The 24,194-nt window shown below is 54.7% G+C and overlaps 1 protein-coding gene across 1 annotated transcript; it reads right to left on the reverse strand.

The window, feature by feature from the left end:
• Positions 1–2,326: 2,326 nt before the first annotated feature.
• Positions 2,327–15,478, reverse strand: Ncf4 (neutrophil cytosolic factor 4, 40kDa). The gene is made up of 10 exons (XM_013024765.1): positions 15,314–15,478; positions 11,028–11,112; positions 10,492–10,645; positions 7,881–7,951; positions 7,280–7,407; positions 6,334–6,391; positions 5,827–5,925; positions 4,702–4,832; positions 4,437–4,502; positions 2,327–2,762 (listed from the first exon to the last, which is right to left on the reverse strand). Exons 1-10 carry the CDS (start codon positions 15,343–15,345, stop codon positions 2,567–2,569), a joined length of 1,020 nt encoding a protein of 339 aa, XP_012880219.1. The 5' UTR covers positions 15,346–15,478; the 3' UTR covers positions 2,327–2,566.
• Between the last annotated feature and the right edge of the window lie 8,716 nt (positions 15,479–24,194).

Below are 24,194 nucleotides of genomic sequence, written 5' to 3' on the forward strand. Positions count from 1 at the left end.
TAGAGTCATTTGAAGTGCCTATGCCATTGACCCAATAGGTAGAGAAAGAAGCGGCTTTCTTGGCTGGAGTGACCGATGCCTCTCATCTAAGGAAAAGCTTATGCAGGGGTTTCACACAGGTGCTTCTTGTTATTCCTTACCTTTAGTCCCAATAAAGACAAACTTCACATGAATTCAAGTCCCACAGGAATAAAGATCAATATTGACGATATGTACCAGCAGGGAATAAGGACACATAGAATGACTAGTAAGAGAAAAGCAGCTCCAACAAGCAGCTTTGGACCTGTGACCAGCTTTAGACTCTGCCTGTGAGTGCATTGTTAATTCCCCACCCTCCCACTACTTTATATAAAGAACATTTATAGCTTTATAATAACATGCTAATCATGAGCTGGGTCCCTGGAAAGAGCACATAGGCACTGAGAGGCATCTACAAGGGCATTGTAGGTGGCAGGATTTTCCATGTCCCTTGTCCTTGGGAACTTGGGGTTTCCACCCTCATAAGGCACAGACTGGATGCTCATAGGCAAGATGGATTGTGTACCTATCTCCACTATATTCTTCACACCCACTACATCTAATCTCCAATCTCATGGGGATCAAACCAACCTTGCCTTAGGGCTTCCAGTTTGGTGTGGCTCTGAGGAAGCTCAAGAGGCACAAGAAGAGTGAAGATGGGTTTTGTTCCTCCAGTCTTCTGCTGGTTTACTTTGGGCCAACCATGTCCAACTAAAGATCTACTGTCTCTTTAATGAGCTCCCCTGTAATCCTTTGGGATATAATAGTCCACATGCATATGTCTGGGGATTAAAATATTGTGTGTGTGTGTGTGTGTGTGTGTTTCTACCAGATGCCTATATTCTTGTAAATAATCCCTTTGTTAATTTCTCCCTGATTTATCCTAATCTGAGGATGCCATTGGTTTCTTGTTGGATATATGAAGGTCAGTCATTGGGAACAAGGTTCTCAAATGAGTAAGTACAATCCATGAACTGCCTTTCTGATGACTTTTCCAGGACTATAAGCCATTAACTTAGATCTCTAAGAGGTCTGTTTCTAACTGTGTCATTTGCTTTTATTTCTAGCTTGTTGTTAGTTGCAAATTGTTCAAGGCCAGTAATTATCTAATGACAAACATAGATGGGAATATTTTCATCAGCCTTACATGTTATCATTGCAGGCCTAATTACTCGTCCATCCTTATCTGTGTTTACCAGTGATTTCCCCATCTTAAAAGAATGGCCACCAGATGAGTCACTGCATTTACTATCAGTTCCTCTTTTGGGCTGATAAATATTTTCTGTAAGAATCAGGTTTTATGGCATCGTCTTCTCATTAGTCACATGTGGGCTTGTTTGCTAGCATCCTTGTATTTGGGATCCATGTCAGATGGTGTTGGTGCTGATTTCCGAATGTCCTTCTATGCATTTCAATCATGTAAATAGTGTTGCCAAGATGTGAGTCACAAGACTGTGGGCTCTGTCATTATAGCAAGCACAAAGTCTGAGAATTCCTCTAGAATTCTTAGTAATACACATCCCCACAGGGGAAACATAAAAGCTGAGACCTGCATTCACAAGTCCAGGAAAGGGCTGTGAGGAACAGCCCTCCATGCACAATAGTATCTTACAATCATGTTTTCCTGCCAAGCATGCCTACAGCCAGGTCCTTGCACTGGCACAAAATAGGCTTTAGTCAGCCAGAAGTAAATCATGGGTTGTCCATCCCCTTTTGCTCACAGAACAATTGATAAGAGATTGGATGCCCTTTTTCACAGATGGTGGATATGGGCTCTTTCCCATTGCTTCCAAATGTCACCTGTGTGTCCCCAGAGCACATGGCACCTCAGGGCCAGGCAGCTACATGTGGCCAGTTGGGAGTCCCCCTCTGCCATGCTAAAGAGTGGTCTTCCTCCCACTGGATCATTGGTTGCTGCCAAGGCTTTCATTAGAGGAACGGATTCAATTAGTGAGTCTACACATTTGATTTTCAGGAGCTTCTTTAGTGACAATAACATCTTCACTTCCATTTTTGACACTTTCTTACTTTAGATATCTATGAACTCCAAAATCTTCCTGAGGAAAAGCCACAAAATATAAGCAAAGAATGGGCATTGGGACCTAGGGGGTCTTCGTCAGTGAACCGTCTTCCCTTGTGTGTGCGGTTGGGAATGGAACTGTCAGAACAGAGTGTTTCATCTGCTAATGGGTGTTCCACTGGGGAGAGGGTCCAACATCGTGTGATGGAGCAGGGCAGAGGCCTAAGCCAGGATCCCCCTCCCACCCCACTCCCACAGACACCAGAAATAAGCAGCCTAGAGTTAGAGTTTATTAAATGGTATTTTATTCCCTTTTCTCTCTGTCCACAGACGATACAATTTTCCCCAATCCTTTCCTCTGACATGAAATGGTTTCTTTAATGCATGGGTAAATGTAGAAACAGAGTGCAAGCCAAGCACAGCCCAACCATCAGCCTTGGAGCCCGAAGTCTGAGCCTTTCCTGAAAGTCCTGGTGTGCCCCTGAGCATGACGGCGTCCACCCTCCTGGTCCCTCAGGCCACCGCCACTCACGGAGCCGTGTTGTAGACACCGTAGTTGTCCTTCTGGGTGATGTGCAGCTTCCAGGGGAAGAGGCGCTTCTGGGAGGGGAGGCCTTGGGCCTGCCGCACCATGAGCCCCACGTCCTCGTCCGATAGCAGGCGCACCAGGTCGCCCTCCGCATCCTGGTAATTGAGGGCAATGTCCTCTCTCTGGAACTCCCGCCTGGTGGGACAGGTCAGGGTTAAGGCCAGAGCCCAAGAGAGCGTCCAGGGGCTCTGGCCTAAGTGGAGGGGATGGAGAGCTTTATAACCTGGATCTAAGAATCAGGGGAGGACCTTAACACTCAAATGGTCAACCTGCATTGAACAGGCAAAGAAACTGAGACTTAACAGGGACTTTTCACAGTGAGTTAGCTGCAAGGCCTGCAATGTCTTATGCATGGATCTGCTAAAGGTTTAAGGGTTGGCAAGAAGAGGAGAGGTGCTTGACTGGAGGCAGAGCAGAGCAGGGGAAGCCCCAGAGAGACACCTGTGTGAGCTGTCCGTGTGACATTCTTCCATCTATCTGAAGAGGTAAATGTTCACTTCTGATCTTCCTGTGGCTAATTTGACCCATTGGGCGTGAAGTCTAATTGACTTCTCTTAGATGTCCCATAATTCCACTTCTTGAAAATTATCCCAAAGGAATAGGAGATTGGTCACCACACAGGCAAATGACAACACGTGGTGATCGCACCATTTGTAGCAGTGACAAAGTGGGAAGTCACCTGTATGGCCACAGAAATGATCATGAGGCCACAGAATGGCACATGGGGATGGAGGGGGTTGGAAGGAGGAGCGAGGCAGGGATGGAAAGAGGGAGAGAGAGAAAAAAAGGTAAGAGGGAGAGAAAAAGAACTGAGAGCTCTGATGTACATTGACTAATGAGTAAAAACATGCCAGTCACTGGTGGCTCAGGAGGCTGAGATCTGAGTTCAAAGTTCAAAGTCAGCCTGGGCTGGAAAGTCGGTGAGACTCTACTCTCCAATTAACCATCAGAAAACCAGAAGTGGAGCTGTGGCTCAAAATGGTAGAGCATTAGCTTTGAGCAAAAGAGCTCAGATACAGCACCAGTCCCTGAGTTCAAGCTCTGTGACCAAAAAAAAAAAGTAAAAATACAAAGCAATTTCACTATTTCTACCTTTCTGACTCATAATTACAGCTTTTCCATTTTTTTTATCATGCTTAGCAGTTACTTTTATAGTAAGCAATGTAGTGGCACTGTTGCTATTTTATTTTTATTTTTGCTGTGTATGTGTGTGTGAGTGTGTGTGTGTGTGTGTGTGTGTGTGTGTACATGTGTATGCAAGCCTGCGCTGCTACTGCAGCTTGAATTCTGGGCCTACCTATTGTCCTTTAGCTTTTTTTGCTCAAGGCTAGAGCTCTACCACTTGAGTCACACCTCCACGTCTAGCTTTCAGTTGGTTAAATTAGAAATACGAATCTCATGGACTTCCCTGCCTTGGCTGGCTTCGAACCACGACCCTCAGATCTTAGCTTCTTTAGTAGCTAGGATTACAGGTGTGAGCCACCAGTGCCATTCTGTAAAATAACTGCTCCATAATGAAGCTCCCTGGTGATGGAGGGTCCAGGTTCAAGGCTTTCAGAGAGACTTTGGTGCTTGCTACAAACCTAGCCATACACTATGGCCCGGGCTGAGTCTGTCTGTCCCTGGGCAGCTCCCTCCCGGACCCCTCTGCCCCAGGAGAGACCACCTGGGGCAGGGCTGCGAGTTCAGCAAGAAGGGAGATGTGTAGAATGGCTGATACCATGGCGAGTAGCGTTTCTCTCTCAGTTACCCTCTCCAGGGCACGTGACTCCCCCAGCATGCGCCCCTCCTGCTGCAGACCCCTCAAACCTCATGAGCTCCAGCAGGTCCTTGAACAGGGGTGTGCTGTTGAGGTCTTCCTCCACCGCAATGTCCCTAAGGGGTGACAGGCAGGAGAGAGGGGGCCTCAGACAGGGAGAGGAGCGTGCTGGAAGCTGGGAATGAGGCTGGACTTCATCTTGCCCTAGGGTTGTGGGTTATCTGGAAGGCAGTGGAAGGCACAGTGGGTGTGTGGGGGGGGCATGTGTCACGTGGAGGTGAGGGAGGGGTAGGAAGGCAAGCAGAGACCACACACTTGATGGTGCTGATGGTGTCCTCGTAGTAGTAGCAGCGCAGCCAGTTGGTAGGGTCGTCCTCCTCAGGGAAGTTATTGAGGATTTTCACGAAGGCGCCCGGGAAGATGCCCGTGACTCCGTGGGCTGTGCCCTGTGGGGGTGGGGTGGAGGATGCTGCCTGGTCTGCAGAGGAGAAACACAGCCACACACCTCGGAGCCCAGCCCTGGGCCCCTCGTGGACAGGATGAGCGACGCAGTTTGTATCTAGATTGTCCCCCGTGGAGGGAGGGGATAGGGGATGGAACCATTTAATAAGAGGTGGGGCCTGGTGAGAGGGCCTTAGCTCATTGGGGTGTGGCCTTGGTGGGAGCAGAGGATACTAGTTCCTTCCCCTTCCTCATGTCCTTCTTCCCTTCTGGCCATGAGTTCCCACCACCTCAAGCGCCTCACCCTTCATCCCCCGGACGCCCTCCAGTGCCTCCCGAGATGGAGCCAGGGACCCCCCCCCCAACTCCCTTCAGTGGTCCCAGGACCCCTGAGGGCTGGCTCTGCCTTGGCTTGCGCAGAATCTCCTGTAGACATAGCCCAGGAGAGCTGAGCAAAGAGAAGCCCTTATGGTCACAATGGGGCCTGATGGAAAAGGTCACCTAGACCGGCTTCCACTGCTGATCCTCCGCCCGTGCTCAAAGGCAAGGTGGAGCCTCAGTGCCCAGCTGGAGCCAGGTAATGACTGGGACAGGCTCCACCTTAGAGTCCCATCCCAGTCTCCCCAGGACCCTTGCATTTGCCAGGCATGGGGCACCCCAGCTCCCTGGGAGCAGGTCCTGCTCATCTGAGAAAAGGAAATAAGCTCCAAAGTCCACAGGACAGGTTACCACAGAGCTAGGAGGTGAACAGAGAGACAGGCTCATGCTAGTGATTTTGTGTGTGCATGGCGGTAGTGATGGGCAGGTGATGGAGGGAAGCTGGAGGGCTCTGGGGATGCCTCCTCCCTCCCTCCTTCCCTCCCTCCCTCCTCCCTTCACTCTCGCTTCCATCTCCCTCCTCTCTTACCTCCATTGCCTCTCTTCCTTCAACCTTCCTTCCACCCCCTCCCTCCTCACCCCTGCCCCTCCCTCCCCACCTCTACCTCTCTCCCTCCTCACCTCCAGCCAGTCCTTGTTGATCCGACTGAGAAGGAAGATCACATCTCCAGCTTTGAAACTCAGCTCCAGCTTGCTGTTCCCGGTGAAATCAAACAGGGCCTGGAGAGGATGGAGGAGAAGCCATCCGTGGAGCCTCCAGGGCCCGGACAAGATCTTGCCCCCACTGGTTGGAAGGTGCCCATTTGTAAGAGCACCCCCAGGGTGCTGCCAGTCCCTGGGGGTGGGGCCCTTTCTGAGTCCCCTGAGGCCAGTCTCCCCGGACAGGGCTGCCTGGAGGAGGAGGCCCTCCAGATGGGCAGATGCATGGCTGCCTTCCCCTCTTCTGTCTCTGCAGGCTAGTTGCCTTCTCTTCTCAGCAGAGACTGGGGCTCCTGGTGTCTGAGGCTGAGGGAGGAGGGCGGGCCCTCGCTTCCCCCTGCACCCTGTCCCCATCCAGGGCACGCTGTAGCCAGCAGGGTGCCCCATGGGTGCTGGGGGTGGGGAGAACGTGGCCTGGCTGGCACATACCTCGGCTTTTGGTGCTTCCATGGGTTTAAGGCTGGTGCTCTGGGTGGACATGCTTTTGCTATGGAGAGAGAAAAGGGGCTCAGGTCCCTCAGGGCTCAGTGCCAGAGGCCCCCAGCCGGAGGCAGGAAAGGTTGGGAAGGTGAAGACTTCACCCCGCAGCCTCTATTGCTTGTTGGGGTGAGCCCCCTGCTCCTATACCCTCGGCACTGCCCGGGGGGGAGGAGTGGCCGGGAAGCAGGGTGCAGAGGGGGAGGGGATGAAGTTCATGGCTTAGTTATTTTCTGCTCTATAGGCAACCCAGGAAACTGAGGCTGGGAGAGGTGGCGTGCCCGGGGTTGTCCCAGCTGCACAGGGGTGCAGGGGAAGTACCAGGTACAGGACGTCAAGGCCACAGAAGGGCTGGCTGGGGCTAGGAGGGAGACAGAGGCTCAGGAGTACCTTCTTGCCCCCTAACCTCTTCCCCTCCTCCCCCTGACTTCTTGGTAGCAGAGCCAGGGACCACTTTGCTGGCTGATTTCTGATTCTGAGGTGGGGAGGAAGGGAACAGGGAGCAAGCAATTTGGCATAAGGAGCAAGAGCGTCCCCTAGGGGACAAGTGTGGTAAAAGCAGAGCCAGAGATGACAACTGATCAGCGCCCAGGCATTGCTATTTCCCCTCTCCCCTGCCCTTCACTCTTTCCAGACACCCAGAACACTTGGGTTACCCCAAGTGATTACTCTGGCACCACACCAAGATGGATGCCCCAGTACCTGTCCTCTGACATGTCAAAATATCCCTGCTGTCTGTCCCTCTAGGACCGGAGCTGGGTTCTCCAAGCTCATTGAAAGCCATCCTGAGGGCCAGGGGGTTCGGGGGGCTGCTCAGGGACAGAACGGATCCATTCCCCGCTCTGCCTCCAGGGACAAGCGGTGTCTTTCCAGCAGGAACCCAGCGGCAGCCACTCACACTTTCCGGGTTCGGGGGCGGAGCCGGCGCAGCGCCTGGGGCACCTGCTCTGAGTCGTACTGCGACTGGTAAAAGAAGATGCGGACGTCCGCGTCCATCAGCACCCAGACGGGCAGGCTGAGGAGGCTCTGTGGAGGAGCGGAGGAGGGAGCGGGTGGTCAGCAGAGGACATGGACAGCCCCGTGGCCCAGTGCGCCCGGCACTAGCTTTGTTCTCCTCTCTCCATCTTACACAAAGCAGCTGTGAAAGGGGACATGGCCAGCCAGGCCAAGTCACCGTGTGTGATTTCATGATCCACAGGGCAGGGGGCTCCTTGGGGGACAGGTGTCTGGACCTAATTCATCTCATCCTGACATCCATCTGGTCTGGAGGCTTGGAAAGCTAGCTAGAGAGCTGTTGGTCCAGTGTGGCTCCTGGTCTACTCACTGCTCTGGCCTGATCCTACCCCTCCCCCCCAGGACACATCCTGCCTCTGGCCCCAGCTAGGCCTTTAGGGACTGACAGCGGGGCCATCAGAGCCACTGAGCCAGCCCACTTCCCAAGGCCACAGCCCCCCGGGGGGGAGGGGCTCTGAGCCCCTCTGAGCATGGCCCACCCATACCTTCATGTAGGCGTTGAGGGCTGGGATCCGGGCCTCGGCAATCTCCTGCTTCACACCCATGTAGACTTTGGCTGTGGAGAGGGCAGATCTGGCCTCAGAGCCCCGCCCAGCATGGAGCCTGGGCCCCAGCTGCTCTGCAGGACCCGCACCTTGGCCACACCCCTCCCCCTTTAGAGCCCCATCCCCCACTCAGAGCCCCATCTCCCACTCAGAGCCCCTCCCCCACTCAGAGCCCCTCCCCCCATCTGTCTCTGGTGCTGAGGTGGAACTCAGTCTCCACATTGGACCATGACAGGTTTATGCATTTATTGACCATTTATTATCTGTTCCAAACATACACACACAAAGGCAGGTACATACATATTCACACATATGCACACACACATCCTCACACACTCACACACATTTGCTTCTAAGAGATCAAGGTCTTTACCAGTTCTGCTCACAGCTGTGTCCCATCCATCCCCTAGGCCCCGGGGTCTCAGCCCTGCACACACAGTCACCTCACCAGGCAGGGCTCGCCCCGGAACAACTATACCACACTCGTCAGGTGTAGATGCCTCAAGTCTCTCAGGGTACTGTACCACCAGAGCTAAGAACCAGGGGTGTGCAGTCGGGCAGGGGCGTGCTGTCACGAGCAGAGGCGTCAACATTGGTTGGGGGGCAGTATAACAACGAATTACTTGCTGCGCACCGGTGGCTCACGCCTGTCATCCTAGCTACTCAGGAGGCTGAGATCTGTGAGACTCTGATCTCCAATAAAGCACTAGAAAACTGGAAGTGGCGCTGTAGCTCAAGAGGTAGAGTGCTCGCCTTGAGCTGAAGAGCTGAGGGACAGCGCCCTGGCCCAGAGTTCAAGCCCCACGACCGACAAATATAAAACAGGGAGGAATGCTGGGGGTGGGGGAAGGGTGGCCAACCCAGAGACAAATATTATTTCCAGAAGCCTCCAGGTGGGGTTCGGGGAGCCATCAGCCAGTGTGACCTGTGTATGGCTTCCAGTGCCACAAGCCAGGAGCGTGTGCACATGTGTACGTGTGTGTGCATGTGTGTATGAGTGCGCATGGGTACGTATGTGGGCAGGTGTGTGCATGTGCGTGTGTGAGCACGTGTACGTGTGTGTGTGTGTGTGCATGAATGTGTGGGTGTGGGTGCTTACTGATGGTACAAGGGTGGCAGATAGGGAGGGCAGGGCCCCTGGGAGAAAGTAGCAGGCAGGTGTCCGCTTAAGCTGCGGGCGCGAGTCCTCCGCCTGGTCAAGGATTTGGAGTGGGAGTAGGCTGGGATGATGGCCCTCCAGGCGGTGCTCTTCCTCTGGGATTGGCGTGAGGAAGGTAGCTGTGACAGAGCTGGAAGCAGGGGTGGGGAGGGGGAGGCAGCCGGCAGGGGACAGGGGCAAGGTGAGCAGCCAATAGAGGCAAACCTCAAAGGAGCAAAGAGGACCCTTGGGGACTCAGAGGCTTGGGGGCCGCTGGCTGTGGAGTGTCTCCGGGGAGCACGGCGTTCACACTGGGAGCCTGCACAGACGCTCCTTGGCGGAGCAGTGGGTCGGAGGGAGGCAAAGTGACAGGGGAGGAACAGGAATCTCCTCAAGAAGGAGGTAGAGCGGGCCGGGGGGCGAACCAGAGGACCGGAACCCCTCTCACCACAGCCCAGGGGAGGAGGGACCATGGACACGGGGAGCCTCCTGGGGAGAGCTGGGGTTTTCTTGATGGGGAAACATGGTTTCTTAGAGGAGGAAAAGAGAGGATGGAGGAGAGAGGAGAGGAGGGAGGGGAGAGATGAGGACAGAGGGGAAAGGAGGGGAGAGGAAGGGAGGGAAGAAGAGAGGGGAGGAGAGGGAGGAGGGACAGGAACTGAGAGGAGGGGAGAGGAAGGGAAGGGAAGGGAAGGGAGAAGAGGGTGGAGGAGAGGGGAGGGAAAAGGAAGCACGGCAGGGGAGAGTCAGAGGTGGAGCTGGAATTTGAGAGAGAAGATGGAGCAGGTTCCTGAGGCCTGGGGAGGTTGATTAGTGTCGCCTTGTCGGCCACACAGGCCTGCCCCCCACCCCACCAAGCCCCCAGGTAAACCAGGCCTGGGGGGGGGTGTGTTCCTCTAGCAGCCCCAGGAGCCCTGGTGTTGCTAAGAAACCAGGAGCTGTCCAAGGTGCTTGTTCAGGGATTGGGGAGGAAGATGGGGAGGGCGGGAGCTGAGGGTTCTACGGGCAGAATGGGGGTGCCGAGCTTTCCTGACGGGCAGGAAGGGATCAGCCACCTGGAGTTGGTGAAGCCTAAGCTGTGGGCAGGTCCATGGGCTCGGGCTGGGGTGCAGGGAGAATGGAGGGGCGCCAAGTGCATGGCAGGGAGATGGAATTCCCATCGCCAGCTGAGAAGCTGAGGCCGCTGCCCTGCTCCGCCTGGGGCCTCCCTGGCGGTGGGTGGTGTGGGCTGAGGGCTGGAGGAACGGCAGGGTGGTGGGCCATGGAGGGGTCATGGACCAAGTGAATGATGTTCCTATGGGTGGGTGAATCCTGGTACAGGTGAGCAGAGCTAGACAGCCAGATCCACAGCAGGGGCTCAGGACTGGGGCCCCAGCAGGACCAGGGCCCCAGCAGGACCGGGCAGGGGCTCACCTGGGAGTGTAGGCAGGCTGCAGGTGAACTGGCTGTTCTTGCTCTCCGGCCCAAACCGCTCCTCCAGCTTGTTCTGCAGGGCGTAGAACTGGCGGTAGCGGCGGTAGATGAGGTACTTGGCTCCCCCCTTTGTCTTCACTTCGATGACAAAAACCTATGGGGGTCAGAGGCAAGGGAGGCCCAGAGGTGAGGGGGGCTTGGAAGAGGTGGGGGAGAACCCAACCCAGAGAGGGGTCTTGGGGACAGAGATGGGGGCTCATAGGTCAAGGGGAGACAAAAGGAGGAGACTCAGAGGAGAGATGAGAGGTCTCAACCTCAATCCTAAGCTGAGCTAGATAACTCTTCATTGGGGTGTCCTGTGGGCCCCCTACATGCTTAGAGCACCCTGAACTCTACCCACCGGAGACAATCATCACAAGGTCCTGAGAGACAATAGTCACCCTGTAATCCTAAAGCAGAGAACCACTGTCTGAGATGGGTGTTCACTTATGAGACCTGAGGGCAGAGGGCAAAGGAGCAGACGCTGTCTTTCTTACAAAGTGGCTGGTGAAGCCTCTCTTCTCCTCGATGTCGGCGATGTTGGCAGAGATGGCCACGTCATCAGGAAGCTGCTCGAAGTCGCTGGCGGGTGGCCAGAGAGAAGGATCCTGGTTAGCCGGGTGTGAGGCGGGTCCAACACCAACCAATGGGGGTGGCTCTCACTTCTTGCTCACCACCACACCCCTCACTGGCCCGTGGAACCCAGAGCTCCAGGCACAGAGCAAGCCCTGACAGGGAGGGGTGTGGAGGGGGACAAGGCGTCACACACCAGCTTCTACTGCCCTGAACCTCATGGCTCAGCCAGGAGCCCACAAGGAGCCGGAAGAAGCCTGGACAGGCATGTAGTAAAGGTTTTATCCACAGGTGGCGCTAGTGAGAGAACCGTGGACTTGCCGGAGGTGGCGTCTCATGGAAGGTCACTGGGACATGGCCTTGAAGGGGTTCTCTGGCCGCCAGTTGCTGGGCTTACATCAGGCCCAGGATGTAAGCAGTTTGCCCTGGGCTGCCTCTGTGAGGTATACCACCCTCACCAGAGCCCCCGTCTTGGGCTTTGAGTCATAATCAACCTTTTCTCTTTAGGAGTTGATTGTCTCAGGCATTTTGTTACAGGAGCAGAAAGATCCTCTTTCCCTCTCCCTGCTTTCCTTGCAGCGTGGAGCGGCCATATGACTTGTACTGGCCAATGAGAGCTAAGAGGTCATCTGGGGTATGTGTGGATCTCTCAAGAGTGTTTGCTTTCCTTCTCCAGAAGGATAGACAGGCCCCTGTTGAAATCAAGTGCAACGTCTGGATCGGCAGCAGCCACATTGCAGCCATGAGGAAGCATCATAAAGCAGAGGAAAGAATCTCTGCCAGGCTGGTCCTGAAGTTGCTGGCTGTGGAACTAGTTATGGCCTCTATATTTCTGATTAGGCGTGCAAACAAACCCTTGTCATTGTGTAAGCACGCTCAGCTCTCCCAAGCCCCTGAAGCCTAGTGCATTTGTAAAGGACGGATGACCAGTTTCGGAGTTGCTCCTAAGCTATGACCTGTGGATCTGGGACACTGCTTGGATGTGGGGTGAAAGAAACGAAGGATAATATCCAGAGTCACAGCCCCCTCTCCATTTCTGACCAGGCCAGGGAGGGGGCCGGCTGATGGGCTCTGTGTGGGGGCTGTGCTCATTCAAGAGGCGCCAGGCCCAGGGGTAGAGATGTCCAGCAGGAAGCCGGGGTGCAGGTGTGGAACTCAGCAGGAGCGGCCCAGGTGAGAATCACCTGTCCTAGCTTGTTATCAAAACGCCCAGGGATGAGCTGTCAGTGAGCAGAACCAAGGACTGGCAGAGGAGGAAAAGCAAACAGCCAAGAAGGGGGAAGAGGTGCAGCCAGGGCCTCAGAGTCTAGACATGAGTGCACGGATGAGGAACCAACTCCACTGCAGGCTTCCCCACACCGTGACCAGGAGACGGGCTGGGGCCGCCATGTCTATCGCCGCAGCCCACACACCCTGTTCCCCGTGTCACGGGATCTGTGCTTGCAGTCCCAGGATCCTGTTCTGGAAGGTGACTCAGGGTGGCAGCAGACCGGCAGAGGAAAGCCCCCTCGATCCCGCCCTGCTGCGGCTGCTGGTGACCTCCTCGCTGCCTGCGCCCACGCGGGCCATGGCGAGCCTGGGGGGGGGGAGAAATCAGCCCTTCCATTCTCTCCCCCCAGCATTTCTGTGAGGTTGCATATCCAGGACACTAGAGGTGGGTCAGGAAGGAGCTGGAGGGGAGAGATGGCTGCAGACAGGGATCGCCAACTCCCCCGAGGGCTCACGGTGTGCCAGGAGCTGCTCTGAGGCAGTGCCAGCTTTGGCAGAGGCGCAGAGAGGTGGCCTTAGGAAATCAGCAAGCTGACGTCCGAGCCCAAGCAGGCTGACCCCAGAACCGCCCTGTGCAGACGCTGCCTCTCCACACGGGGCTGAATGCATTTAGACAAATCCTTTTCCTTCCAGTATGCCGTCTGGGATCACAATCACTTCAGCAAACCCTTCCATGTGGCGTGCGGGCAGTGCCCGTGCTGAGCGCACTAGCGCATGGCGTCTAGCCTCCGGATCCAGGTAGCAGAGGGGCTGGACCAGGAATCTCGTGGCTTACATGCACACAAAGGCCAGGAAGGCCAGGCCCCAGCAGTCCACGCTGGGAGCCCGGAGTCAGCAGGGAGAAGCGGAAGACTCAGTCCTGCGTGGCAGGAGGGAGAGCTAGCAAGTATGAAGATGTTCCAGGCCAGGGTGAGGAATGGAGGGGAGATGGGCTGGGCAGGAGCAGAGGGGTCGAGGTGGGAAGGCAGGTCCTGCACTGGGGCCTTTGGGACCTGACAGAGACCTTTGACCTTTCTCTGGTGGGAGGTCAGGCCCCAGTCCAACACGGGGAAGATAAGGCCCAAACCCCTTAGCCCTGGCCACGAAGGGGCCTGGAACCTTTCTTCGCTGGATCCCTTCCACTCCGTAAAATGGGGACACGAGTCCTTGTGTATCTGGGTGCTCATGAAGGTTCACCTGTTGCCAACGAAGCCCTGGAACCATCACAAGGAGATTCCAGCCTCGAGCCCAGGCTGTACCAAGCGCTGAGCCGGCCAGCTGGGCCTGATGGCGGTGTAGGGGCGGGTGGCCTGCAGGGCAGCACACAGAACTAAATGGAGCCCCCTTGGAGGAGCGGCTCCCCCAGAGGCCCTGCCTAGGACCAGCTGGGCCAACGCTGGGTTCAAAGCCCACAGGATCTTGGATTCCAAAGAGGACTTTAGAGCTCGGCCTGGGAGGCCGAGGGCTGGAAGGGCCCCCAGGGCAGCTGGCTTGTGCGCTGTGCTTGGAGCTTGGCTTGGGGGGGCCACACTCCCCAGGGGCCACCCCCTCAATGGCCTCGTTCTAGCTTGGGTGTCTGGCCTGGCTGTGGTTCTAGAAAGAGCTGCCTGGTGAACCCGCCCACCGGTGCCCCCCTGCTGTGGCTGAGGCTCGGCTCTATGGGCTGCTCGAAGACAGGTGCTGGGGTACAGCAGCCCCCCACCCCACGGCTCACGGAGGGGCCGAGGAGGGTAGCCAGGGATGAGGACACACAGCCCAGCTGACCGGCTCTCCAGCCACCCAAGCAGCAGGAAGTGACCCAAGCCAGAAGGTTTGAGCTTGCGTGACAGGCCAGCTAAGCAGGAGAACTTGTGGGGGAGAGGAGCTGGAATCTGGTGGTCTCTCCAGAACCCTCAGCACTTGCTCCTGCACCCCTCCCCGCCCCTGCCCTGCTCCCTCAAGCCTCTTTTCTGACCTTTAACCTTTGGAAATCTTACCCTTTCCCCTCTACCCCTCAGGCTTCCCCATGAGCCCCCATCAGCCTAACCTTGCTCTGGCCGCTGGGCGGGGGGGGGGGGGGGGGGGAGGGAGGAGTTACCATGGCAACTTGCTCCGTGATAATGCCTCTGTTCAAACTCCGGGGATCAGGACCCCTGCTCTGTGTCCTCAGGACCCTACTGCTGCCTGGCCACTCGGGAAGCCTTCAGCAAATGCTGAGCTAGGGGGTGGCTGAGCCCCCGGGGGGCCCCACTGCAAGCCCCAGCCTCACAGCTCACGCTACATGACGCAAAGTGAGTCTTCTACCCTCCTGGTCCTCGATTTCCCCCTCTTGGCTTTGGATAAAAAGGATCTGGGACACCACTAATTGATTCATTAGTTTCTTCAGCCACATTTCTTGAGCGCTCCATATTTTTTAATCAGGAAAATAGCAGTCGCCAAAATAGACCCGGAACACTCACGAAGCTTGCTTCTGCTGGGGAGCCCATGAGGAAGAAAATGAACAATCGATGGGAAAGTAATGTTACGCCAGTAATCTTAAGGACAAGGCAGAGCGAGAGGAAACAGAACCGATGAGCCAGTGGGCAAAGAGGCCCGGCAGGCAGGGAGAGCTTCCTGGGGAAGGGGGAGCATTTGAGCCTGGCCCTGGGAGAATAAGAAGGAGGCCGTGATTTCATCTGGACAACACATGGAGACCACTACTGACCACGCTGGTCAGCCGGAAGCCCAGGCCTAGAACCCAAGGACACCTGGGCTGGAGATTTCGGCTCTGAGGGAGCTCCTCCCTGCCTTTCTGTTCTCGCTTGTGCCTGGGGCTGGTGAGCCACAGAGGAAAGTTCCTGAAAGCAGTTCCCAGTGTCCAGTTCTGATTCAGCCCAGCCTCTCACGCAGACAAGTTGACAAGGCTCCTGCGGCCCACCCCCTCCCGCCCAGGCCTGCCTGGAAGAGTGAACAGGCCCAGGGAAGAGACTACCCCCTCACTCACCTCTCCACCCGCAGCTGTTGGGCCAGGGCCATGGTGGTGGGTGGTCAGGGGAGTAAGTGGGCGGTCCAGGATCTCCCCCAGCCAGACCCAGGCTGAGTTCAGTCTCACTTGCTCTGAGCTCCCTGCCTTGGGGGATGGCTGGGCTCCCAGGAGGCCTCGCCCTTGTCTCCCCGGACCCTCAGGGAGGCTCCTCCCCAGGCTCTGAGACACCACTTCCTCTTACCCCACTTCCTGGCCCCCCTCGGGCCCCAGGGTCACAGGGGACATTTACTCTGGGGACTTCCTCCTGCCGGTCTGTGGTGTCCAGGCTTGGCTGGGTGGCAGGAATCTGCAGAGCCCCAGAGATGCCACGCCAGGGTGGGCCTGGTCCCCCTGGTGGATCCCTGTGGTCTTGAGGTGTTAACTGCTCATCCCTGGCCTCCATACCCGGCCCCCACTGAATCTGACCCAGACCTAAAACGTTAGGCTCCTCCTTGTCCTCCCTCCCTCAGGCCCGGCCCAGATGCCACCTCCACCAGGAAGCCTCCCTGATCTCTATCATACTAGAGTATGAAGGTTGGTCTATGCCTCCACCTTGCTGTGGCCCTTTCCCCATCCTCAGAGCTCCATACCCAGCCAATCCTCTGCTACAGCCGGCCTGGCATTGCACACTGTGTCACCCTCCTCCCCATGAAGCCTGTCCCCCACCGCCCGACTCTTCTGGCCCGCTCTCCCAGCTCACTACCCTCAGTGACCCCCTTTCAAGATGCCTGCTCCCCAGGGGCTCCCCCAGCCTTCCTCGGCTGCAGGGCGCCTTCCTCCGGGTCTCCGCTTCAGAGCTGCCCGTGATCAGGCCTCCCTGAGCCCACCTGTCACCTCCCAGATCCCTGCGCTTTCTCCGGGGAGCCCTGGTCACTGTGGAGTGGCCTGGAGACGTGGTGTGTGCACTAACACATGCCGGGCACACTGCAGACCCTCGGCCACGTCCAGCAGCCAGCGCACCGAGCGTCCTTCTAGCTTACTCTTGAAGGAACTCTCCAAGGAGATGACCATGCTGACCACAGGCACAGCCACCACACCCAGGGACGTGCCCATGCCCGCCTCCCTCAGAGGTGCAGGAGAGGAGGCGGAAGAGGCGGGGAAGCGGCCCAGCCCTCATGTCTATAGAGCCGCCAAATGGGCCTTTGGGGGCGGGCAGGCCCTTTTGCCCCCCCATCCACCCAAATTAGGAACACCCCTACACTTGCCCGGGGATCTGTGGGAACAGAGCTAGCCCAGAGGTGCCTGGAGACTTCTGATTTCCCATATTCCAGACAAGGGTGCTAGAAAGAAACCGGCCTTGGGATTTTTTTTTTGTCATCGTTTGTGGGGCTTGAACTCTGGGCCTCAACACTGTCCCTCAGCTCTTCAGCTCAAGGCGAGCGCTCTACCACTTGAGCCACAGCGCCACTTCCAGTTTTCTGAGTGGTTTATTGGAGATAGGAGTCTCACAGACTTTCCTGCCCTGGCTGGCTTGGAACCGTGATCCTCAGATCTCAGCCTCCTGAGTAGCTAGGATGACAGGCGTGAGCCACCGGCACCGGGCCAGTCTTAGGAGTTTTGATGTTGTCTGGCTCAAGAACGGGGAGGCCTTCCATTGCGCACCCCTCCACCGCCCAGCCACCCCTAAGAGATTCTTTGCCCCTAAAAAAGACACCAGTCCAAGATGGGGCTGGAATCTCAGGAACCTGCTCTGTCTGTACCCAGAAAGGTCTGACCTCCAGCCACAGGCTGGGCTGGACCAGCATCCTTCACAGGCTTCTGGGGAAGTGGAAACAAGGTAGGAAGACATCAGAGGAGGAGGAGAGACAGTTAACCAATGGCCACTTAGTGAGCAAAGTGTTTGGACTTCAGAGCTAAACGGAGCTGGGGAGTGAACACAAGGTGAAATTTCCCACTATCTCACGCCTGCTGGATAGAGCAATTGAAGCTATTTCACACATAGAAATCCCGTCTCAAAAACAAGTAGCAGATTCGGAGAGGAAGGGGCTGTGTGAGGGGCTGGGACCCGCAAGGACACAGGTCCAGCAAGGACACAGGCCATGAGGACTGCGGTTCTAGCCTTGGCGCTGGCACTGGCTCCAAGGGGCGGGGCCTGCCGCCCTGCCGCAGGTCAGCCCTGAGCTCCAGTGGGAAGGGGAAGGGGTGGGGTGGGGAGGGACGGAGACAGATGTGTTCAGGGGCCAGCCCAAGCCAGTGTGGGTGGCTAGAGGGGCACACACACCAGGTCAGAGCCCCAGGCCTGACACCTGGCCTGGTGGGAGGTCCAGATAGAGGCCCTGGCCCATGTGGGACAGGAATTCTAAGCTGAGTTCCTCCCCCACCCAAAGATTGAGAGCCAGGTGTCTTGCAGGCATTGCCTGGGAATTCCCAGAGTGAAAGCCACCAACCACAGCGAACAACATTTCACAGCCCAGCTTGGGTGTAAGGAAGAATTCACACCTGAGGAACTAGAAATAATACAAATGGCGGTGGCCGTGGCCTCTCTACGGGAGTGCTAATGAACAGCGCAAAGGCAGGACAGCAGGCTAATGGCCTCTAGAGGTGTGAGCCCCGCCCACGGCCCAGGAGGACCAACCAGGGCATTGGTCAAGAGTTGGGCAGGAAACACGGGACATGGCAGAACCATTTTGCAAGCGCTGGTGTGTGATTGTGCAAACAGAATGTATCTTGTGTATAGTTAGAAGCATGCGTTGGTGTATAAACACATACAACAGGCGTGGGCAAGTGTGGAGTGTGTGCGTGTTGTTTCTGAACACATACATGTATAGAAAGGACCTTGTGTTAGGAGAGAACAAATTTCTCTGCTGGAATCAAGTGCGTGCCTAACTATTACAGACAAGGATATACTGCTAGGGTGTCTACCTCACTGAGAGAAGCCCAGAGACCCTCTTTGAAGCTTTCTTTGATCACCTGCAAAAGCAGGCTTCCACTGGAGTTGTGGAATGAATGAATGAGAAGAATATTTGCAATGTGCCTAGATACTTGGAACTCTCTCCTTTCTCTTTTTCTCTCTCTTTTGACTTTTAAGACATGATCTTACTATATAGCTCAGGTGGGCCTTGAACTTGGGATTTTATTACTTTAGTCTCTTAAGTGCTGGGATTATAGCTGTAAGTCACCATGCCTGGCTGACACTTGCAGATTTCTTTTTTTTTTTTTTTTGTCGGTCGTGGGGCTTGAACTCTGGGACTGAGTGCTGTCCCTCAGCTCTTCAGCTCAAAGCGAACGCTCTACCACTTGAGCTACAGCGCCACTTCCACACTTGCAGATTTCTTATTCTTGACCAATAAGTGTGTGTGTGTGTGTGAGAGAGAGAGACAGAGAGACAGAGAGAGAGAGGGAGAGACAGAGAGACAGAGACACAGAGAGACAGAGAGACAGAGACAGAGAGACAGAGAGTGTTTGAGGTAGGACCAGCTCTCAAACCTACTTGACCAGGTTTTCCTAGGTCTTGTCTCCCCCACACCCCTTTCACCATCCCAAGAACCCCTTTGCTCTGACCTGGCCCCTGGCAGTAACTCTGAAGCAGGGAGGGGTGTCTGGGGTGGTCAGCCCCTCCCCTCCCCCATCCTCCCCGTCTTCTGCTGTTCTGCTGAATACGAGTATTTCTCTGGCTTCTCACACAGAGAACACTGCTGCTAATTTTATGCCCGAGCTCTGAGATGGTGTAATTTGAGGCTAGACACGCTGTCAGCAGTGGGCTGCTTGTCCTGCTGCGTGGCGGGCCCTGGCTCCTCTCTGTCCTCCCTTCGGGTCTGCTGCCTGAGCTGCAGGGGGAGAAGGCGCCAGGAAAGGAGCAGACTCCTTGGGCATTCCTTAGCCTTTCTGGGTTCAAAGAAACACCTGGTGTGACCTCTTCCAAACCAAGACCTGACTTCCGACGGCCGCCACCCTCCAGGCCTTGCGCTTGCAGAGCACAGAGAAGCCACCGAGTGGGTGGAGTCTGGATCTTAAAGACCACATTAAAGTGGGCATCTTTTACTCACATAAGAAAGCCCCTTAGGCCCTCCCTTGCTGCCAGGCTTCTAGAATGCCCCCCTTATCTATTTAGACATTTGAAGCAGCAGGATGAGAAGGGGGAGGAAAATTACCTGGTTAAGTGACAGTTCAACAATAGCCGGGAGGATGGAATGCCAAAAAATTAAAAATAAGTTGAAAACGCAAAGCCAAACGCCAGGGCCATTCAGAGAGGGATATCTCCATGGGACCCGGGTTTCTTGGTGCCATCTCTCCCCCCTCTCCCCCCCCCCCGCAAAGGGAAGGCTGACCCACAGCCCAGATAGAGGAATGGATGGGCAGGTTATACAATAACACAGCCAAACCAGCCTCGGGCAGACACCAGGCATTGGGGATAGGAGACCGTCTCATTTGGGAGATGAAGAGGAGCCAGCAGTCAGGGCTGTGAAGTCCAGAAGCAGGAGAGACTTGGAACTCCTTGGAGAACCTGGCAGAACTTCCTGTGTCTGCCACTCTCCCAGGAACAGAAGGAAAATCCCTGACTAGACAAAGCAAGATTCCTGGTGATCCCTCATGCGCTTAGCTCCCCAATCCTGACCCACATGTGTCTCCCTTCATAATTTATGAGGGAAGCTTTACTGGGCCTCTACACTGGGCCAGAAATAGGCGTTCCTGCAGGCCCTGGGATGTTGTGTTCGAAGATAGGCAGGGTGGGAGGAAGGCAGCTAGATTGCAAGCTTCCCCAGGGCAGGGCGCCCACCCTTCTCTGAGGTGCAGATCTGCACACCAGCTGGGCCATTCTCTGTGGGTTTGCTTATGTTGTTTTTCCCAAGTGCGTGTCTTGTAGGTGGACAGCATCAACCATCAAAATACACAAAGCTCCTACTGTACACCAGACACCAGGCTCTCAGTGTGCCTTCTGAGGCTCACCTACTTTTTCTTAGTGTGCTAAATAAGGCCATGAGGCCAAATGCTTCGACAATGTCGGGTGCATCGTAGGTGTTTCTTACAGGTGTCACTGTCAATGATCATTTCCCCGTTGGACGTGGTCTCTCTCTTCTCCGTCTCTCCTGCATGCCTTGTTCTTCTCTTATATGGCTCCTGTGAAATTCTCATTTCTTTCCTTCCATAGCTGTTATCCGCTGTCATTTCCCCTCCCCCCCTCCCCCCACATGGTGACAAGTACTCCAGCCCAGCATTAAGCAAAATATTGATGGGAACCGAACACCAGGGGGCGCTGCGAGTTAACAGCGGAGCTCTCGCTCCTCGGCGCCACCTAGAGGCGCCTGCCATAAGTGCAACAAAAGGATCTGTCCGCCCCATAGTCCGCTACATGTGAACTGACCAGTGCTGTCTGCTACACCCCATTATGCTCTCCAGGTGGTCCCACCACCTGGATCTGATCAAGATGAGAAGATTCCCAGACCTCTGGTTGAGCATCCAGATTTTTCCTCTCCATGGGCTGTAAATAGAAAAGCAGCCAAGATGCACTGAGAGTTCACTGTGACCATTCTAATTTCTCTAGGGAACATGTGAGCTAGTGCTGGCAAAGCCCTAAGAACAGTGTCCAGCTCATGGCTTCGATTACTGGTATTTAATGGTCACATCAATGCCCATAAAATGGGTAGAACTCTTAACCCTGTCCTAGAGATGAGGAAATCGATACTCTGGGTATAGGAAACTAGATCAAAGTGACTTCCTTCATGACTGGCAAGAGAGTTTGCATCTCCCCTGGGGCTCACTCTGGACATCACATGGTTGAGAGCTGTACAGCACTGGCCTGCTTGCCTGCCTTCATTCACCATACAAGCCTCCACTCAGCCTCCACACTGCAGCAGGTAGAAAGGGTCTAGAAGGAAAACCAGCACCTTGCCATTCTCAAGCTGCTCATACTGTAGTCAAAACACACCAGCACCCCCCACCATGCACATCACAGAAGGATACACCCATACGCCCATGCATGCAGATTCAGGTGCACACATGTGCACACACTGATACACAGAAACATCTGTGCCCGTGGATATATGTGTAAGCATGTTCGCACACTCATGCATTCCCACATGGGAAGACACTGGAAGTCACACATTTGGCACCCCATCTCTCTAAGCCTATCTGGCTGCAGCCCCCTCTCCCTTTCTCTGGAAGTTGCAAGTATACGGTTCCCTGGGAGGTGGACAGGAAGTCTGGTGGTTCAGAGGAAGCCAAGGTAAAAGGCATGGGGGCAGGGGGGGTGAGGAGGGGGAGGGAAGAGGAGGCCAGGGCCTCAAGCCAGGCTCTCTATGCTGTTACCTTTCTCTGTAGAGCTCCAGGGAGCCCCAAGAGTCTGTTTGAGCCTGGCCTTCCTGCATATCATGAGGGCTTGCTGGCCTGGGCTGGTGGACTGAGCTTGCATTTCTGCAGTGTATTAGTTTGACCATAACTGCACAGTTAGAACCACAGCTTTGGGCTGTTTACTCCTCTCAGCAGGTGGTGGGATGGGGAAGAGGGCAAAGGGTCTATAGACCCTGGCAACCTTCTGGATTCCAGTCACAGAGGAGAGAGGGCTCTGGAGGGTCTGAACTAGTGGGGACATCACTGGGCCTAGGTTTCCACAGGACCCCTGGGTCTGCACCTTGCACATGGGCTCACAAGAATGTAGCATTGGAAACGTGAAGGAAGCTCCCATTTTAACAACATTCTTACTGCATTACTTAAAAATCAGCTCTACTAAAGAATAAGTTAAATTCAACACAACTCAACTACTTTAGAGGTGATCATTGTGTAAGCATCACCATAATCGATACAGGACATTTCCATGACCCACGAAGACTCCTGCTCCCCCTTTGCAGCCAGACTCCTCTCTACCTGGGGGAGGGAGGGGTCTGGCAGACTCAGCTTACTTTTAATCACTCCATCCTGCCACTGAAGAAATACTGTGCAGAAAGAAACATAGAATGTGTTACCTTTGGGCCTATTTTCCCACATAACAATGTTGCTGAAATTCACCAGTAATTTATTTTATTTTGCCAGTCCTTGAACTCAGGGCTTGAACTCAGGGCCTGGGCACTGTCCCTGAGCCTCTTTGTGCTCAAGGATAGTGCTGTAGGGGCTGGGAAGGTGGCTCAGTGGTAGAGCGCTTGCCTTGCATGCTCGAGGCCCTGCGTTCGATTCCTCAGCACCACACAAGAAAAACTCCAGAAGTGGCGCTGTAGCTCAAGTGGTAGAGTGCTAGCCTTGAGCTGAAGAGCTGAGGGACAGCACCAAGGCCCAGAGTTCAGGCCCCACGACTGGACTCCCCCCCAAAAAAAAAGAAAAAAAAAAGAAAGGATAGTGCTGTACCATTTGAGACACAGCACCTCTCAAGCTTTCTCTGAGTAGTTTATTAGAAATAAAACTCTCACAGATTTATGGACTTTTCTGCCTGAGCTGGCTTCCAACCATGATCCTCAGATCTCAGCCTCCTGAGTAGCTAGGATTAAGGGCACGAGACACCGGCACCCAGCTCAGTATTTTTCATTGCCAAGTAGTATAGTATTATATACTTACACCACGATTTGATATCTGTTTACAAGTTCATGAACATTAGCCTCCTTTCTAGTTTGGTGCTAGTAAAACTAAGCAGGTACACACATTCATGAATGAGTGTGTGGGCAGGTGCTTCTGTTTGTCTTGGGTACATTTCTAAAAGAGGGCTGTTCAGCAGCATGGTCCATGCCTATATCTAGCTTATAAGAAAGTAGTTTCCCAAAGTGGTCTTTCCATTTGCACCCCTGGAATCTGCTTTGTCAGCTGATTTAAATTATTTTCTGGCAACAGGGGGCACTAGAGAGCAACTGAAGGGCGGGGAGGAGAGAGCGCCTGCTCCCTGCGGTTGGCTGGCTGTGTCCCACTGCACACATGGAGAGCCATAGTTGGTCCCAGGAGCCATCAATTCATGACTAGTCTTTCCCACATTCCCAGGGCCAGTGTGAAGCTATCCCATTCCTCCCCAGAGGGTTGAAATTCTGGGTCTCAGCTCCCCAGGTCCCCTTCCTCCAAACCTCCAGAGAGCAATGACCCCATTTTCTTTCTCCTGCAGCCATTGTCATGGAGGTGGTTGCTGCTTCCTGAAGTTCCTACCTCTGTTTGCCTGGGTCCCCTTTGGCCTCTTTAGTCTTCCAAGGTCTGCTCAAGCAGTCCCTTGGATTAAATTCTCACTGTTAAGACAACACGGGTGTCTTCTCTTTTTCCAATGCACAGCCAGAGCAGCAGGTGACAGGTTCCAGGTGAGTGAGAACCATAGAAGAGGTGACATTGATCAAGACATGTGATACTCATAACCCAACCTGCATGCAATTGAAACGCCTTTGTTCAACCATTTGTTTATAATTAAAAGGATGCGTCGTACTTATTAACTGCTTTGTTGACGTGAAACACCTTTGTACAACTAAAGATAATTTTGAAAATTAAGAGAAGGAGCATGAAGGGGTAGGCAGGCTGGGTGAGCTAATTGGGAGTGGAAAGCTCTCTCTCCCTCCCCCTCCCCTGTCTTTCTCCCCCTCCCTTCCCCCTCCCTGGTAATGGGTCCCCTGAACATGAGTTCACTTATCTGTAACAGGCACCAGTCAGAGCAGGATGAGAGCTTAGCAGATACTTGAGGGAGGAAATGGGGAAAGGCAGCATTTGGTGTTAGTGACCGACACCTTCTTAACTTGTGTGTGTTACGATGCAGCTGCATTGTGGTAATAGTTCCTTCCTAGTTTGTTCCTCTCTTCCAGGTGAGGCAGGGACTCCCAGAAGCCCCCAGTCCTTCTTCATGTTACCTTCACCGGTGTAGCCCCTGAGTAGCTGATGGACTCATGGCTACCCAGGTAAAGAGAACAAACTGTCTTCATCTGTTCCCCATCACTTCAGTGAAGTGCTCAAAGCTGGGTAACTCGACAAG

The sequence above is a fragment of the Dipodomys ordii genome, unplaced genomic scaffold, assembly GCF_000151885.1.
Source record: "Dipodomys ordii isolate 6190 unplaced genomic scaffold, Dord_2.0 Scaffold79, whole genome shotgun sequence".
Classification (NCBI taxonomy): domain Eukaryota; kingdom Metazoa; phylum Chordata; class Mammalia; order Rodentia; family Heteromyidae; genus Dipodomys; species Dipodomys ordii.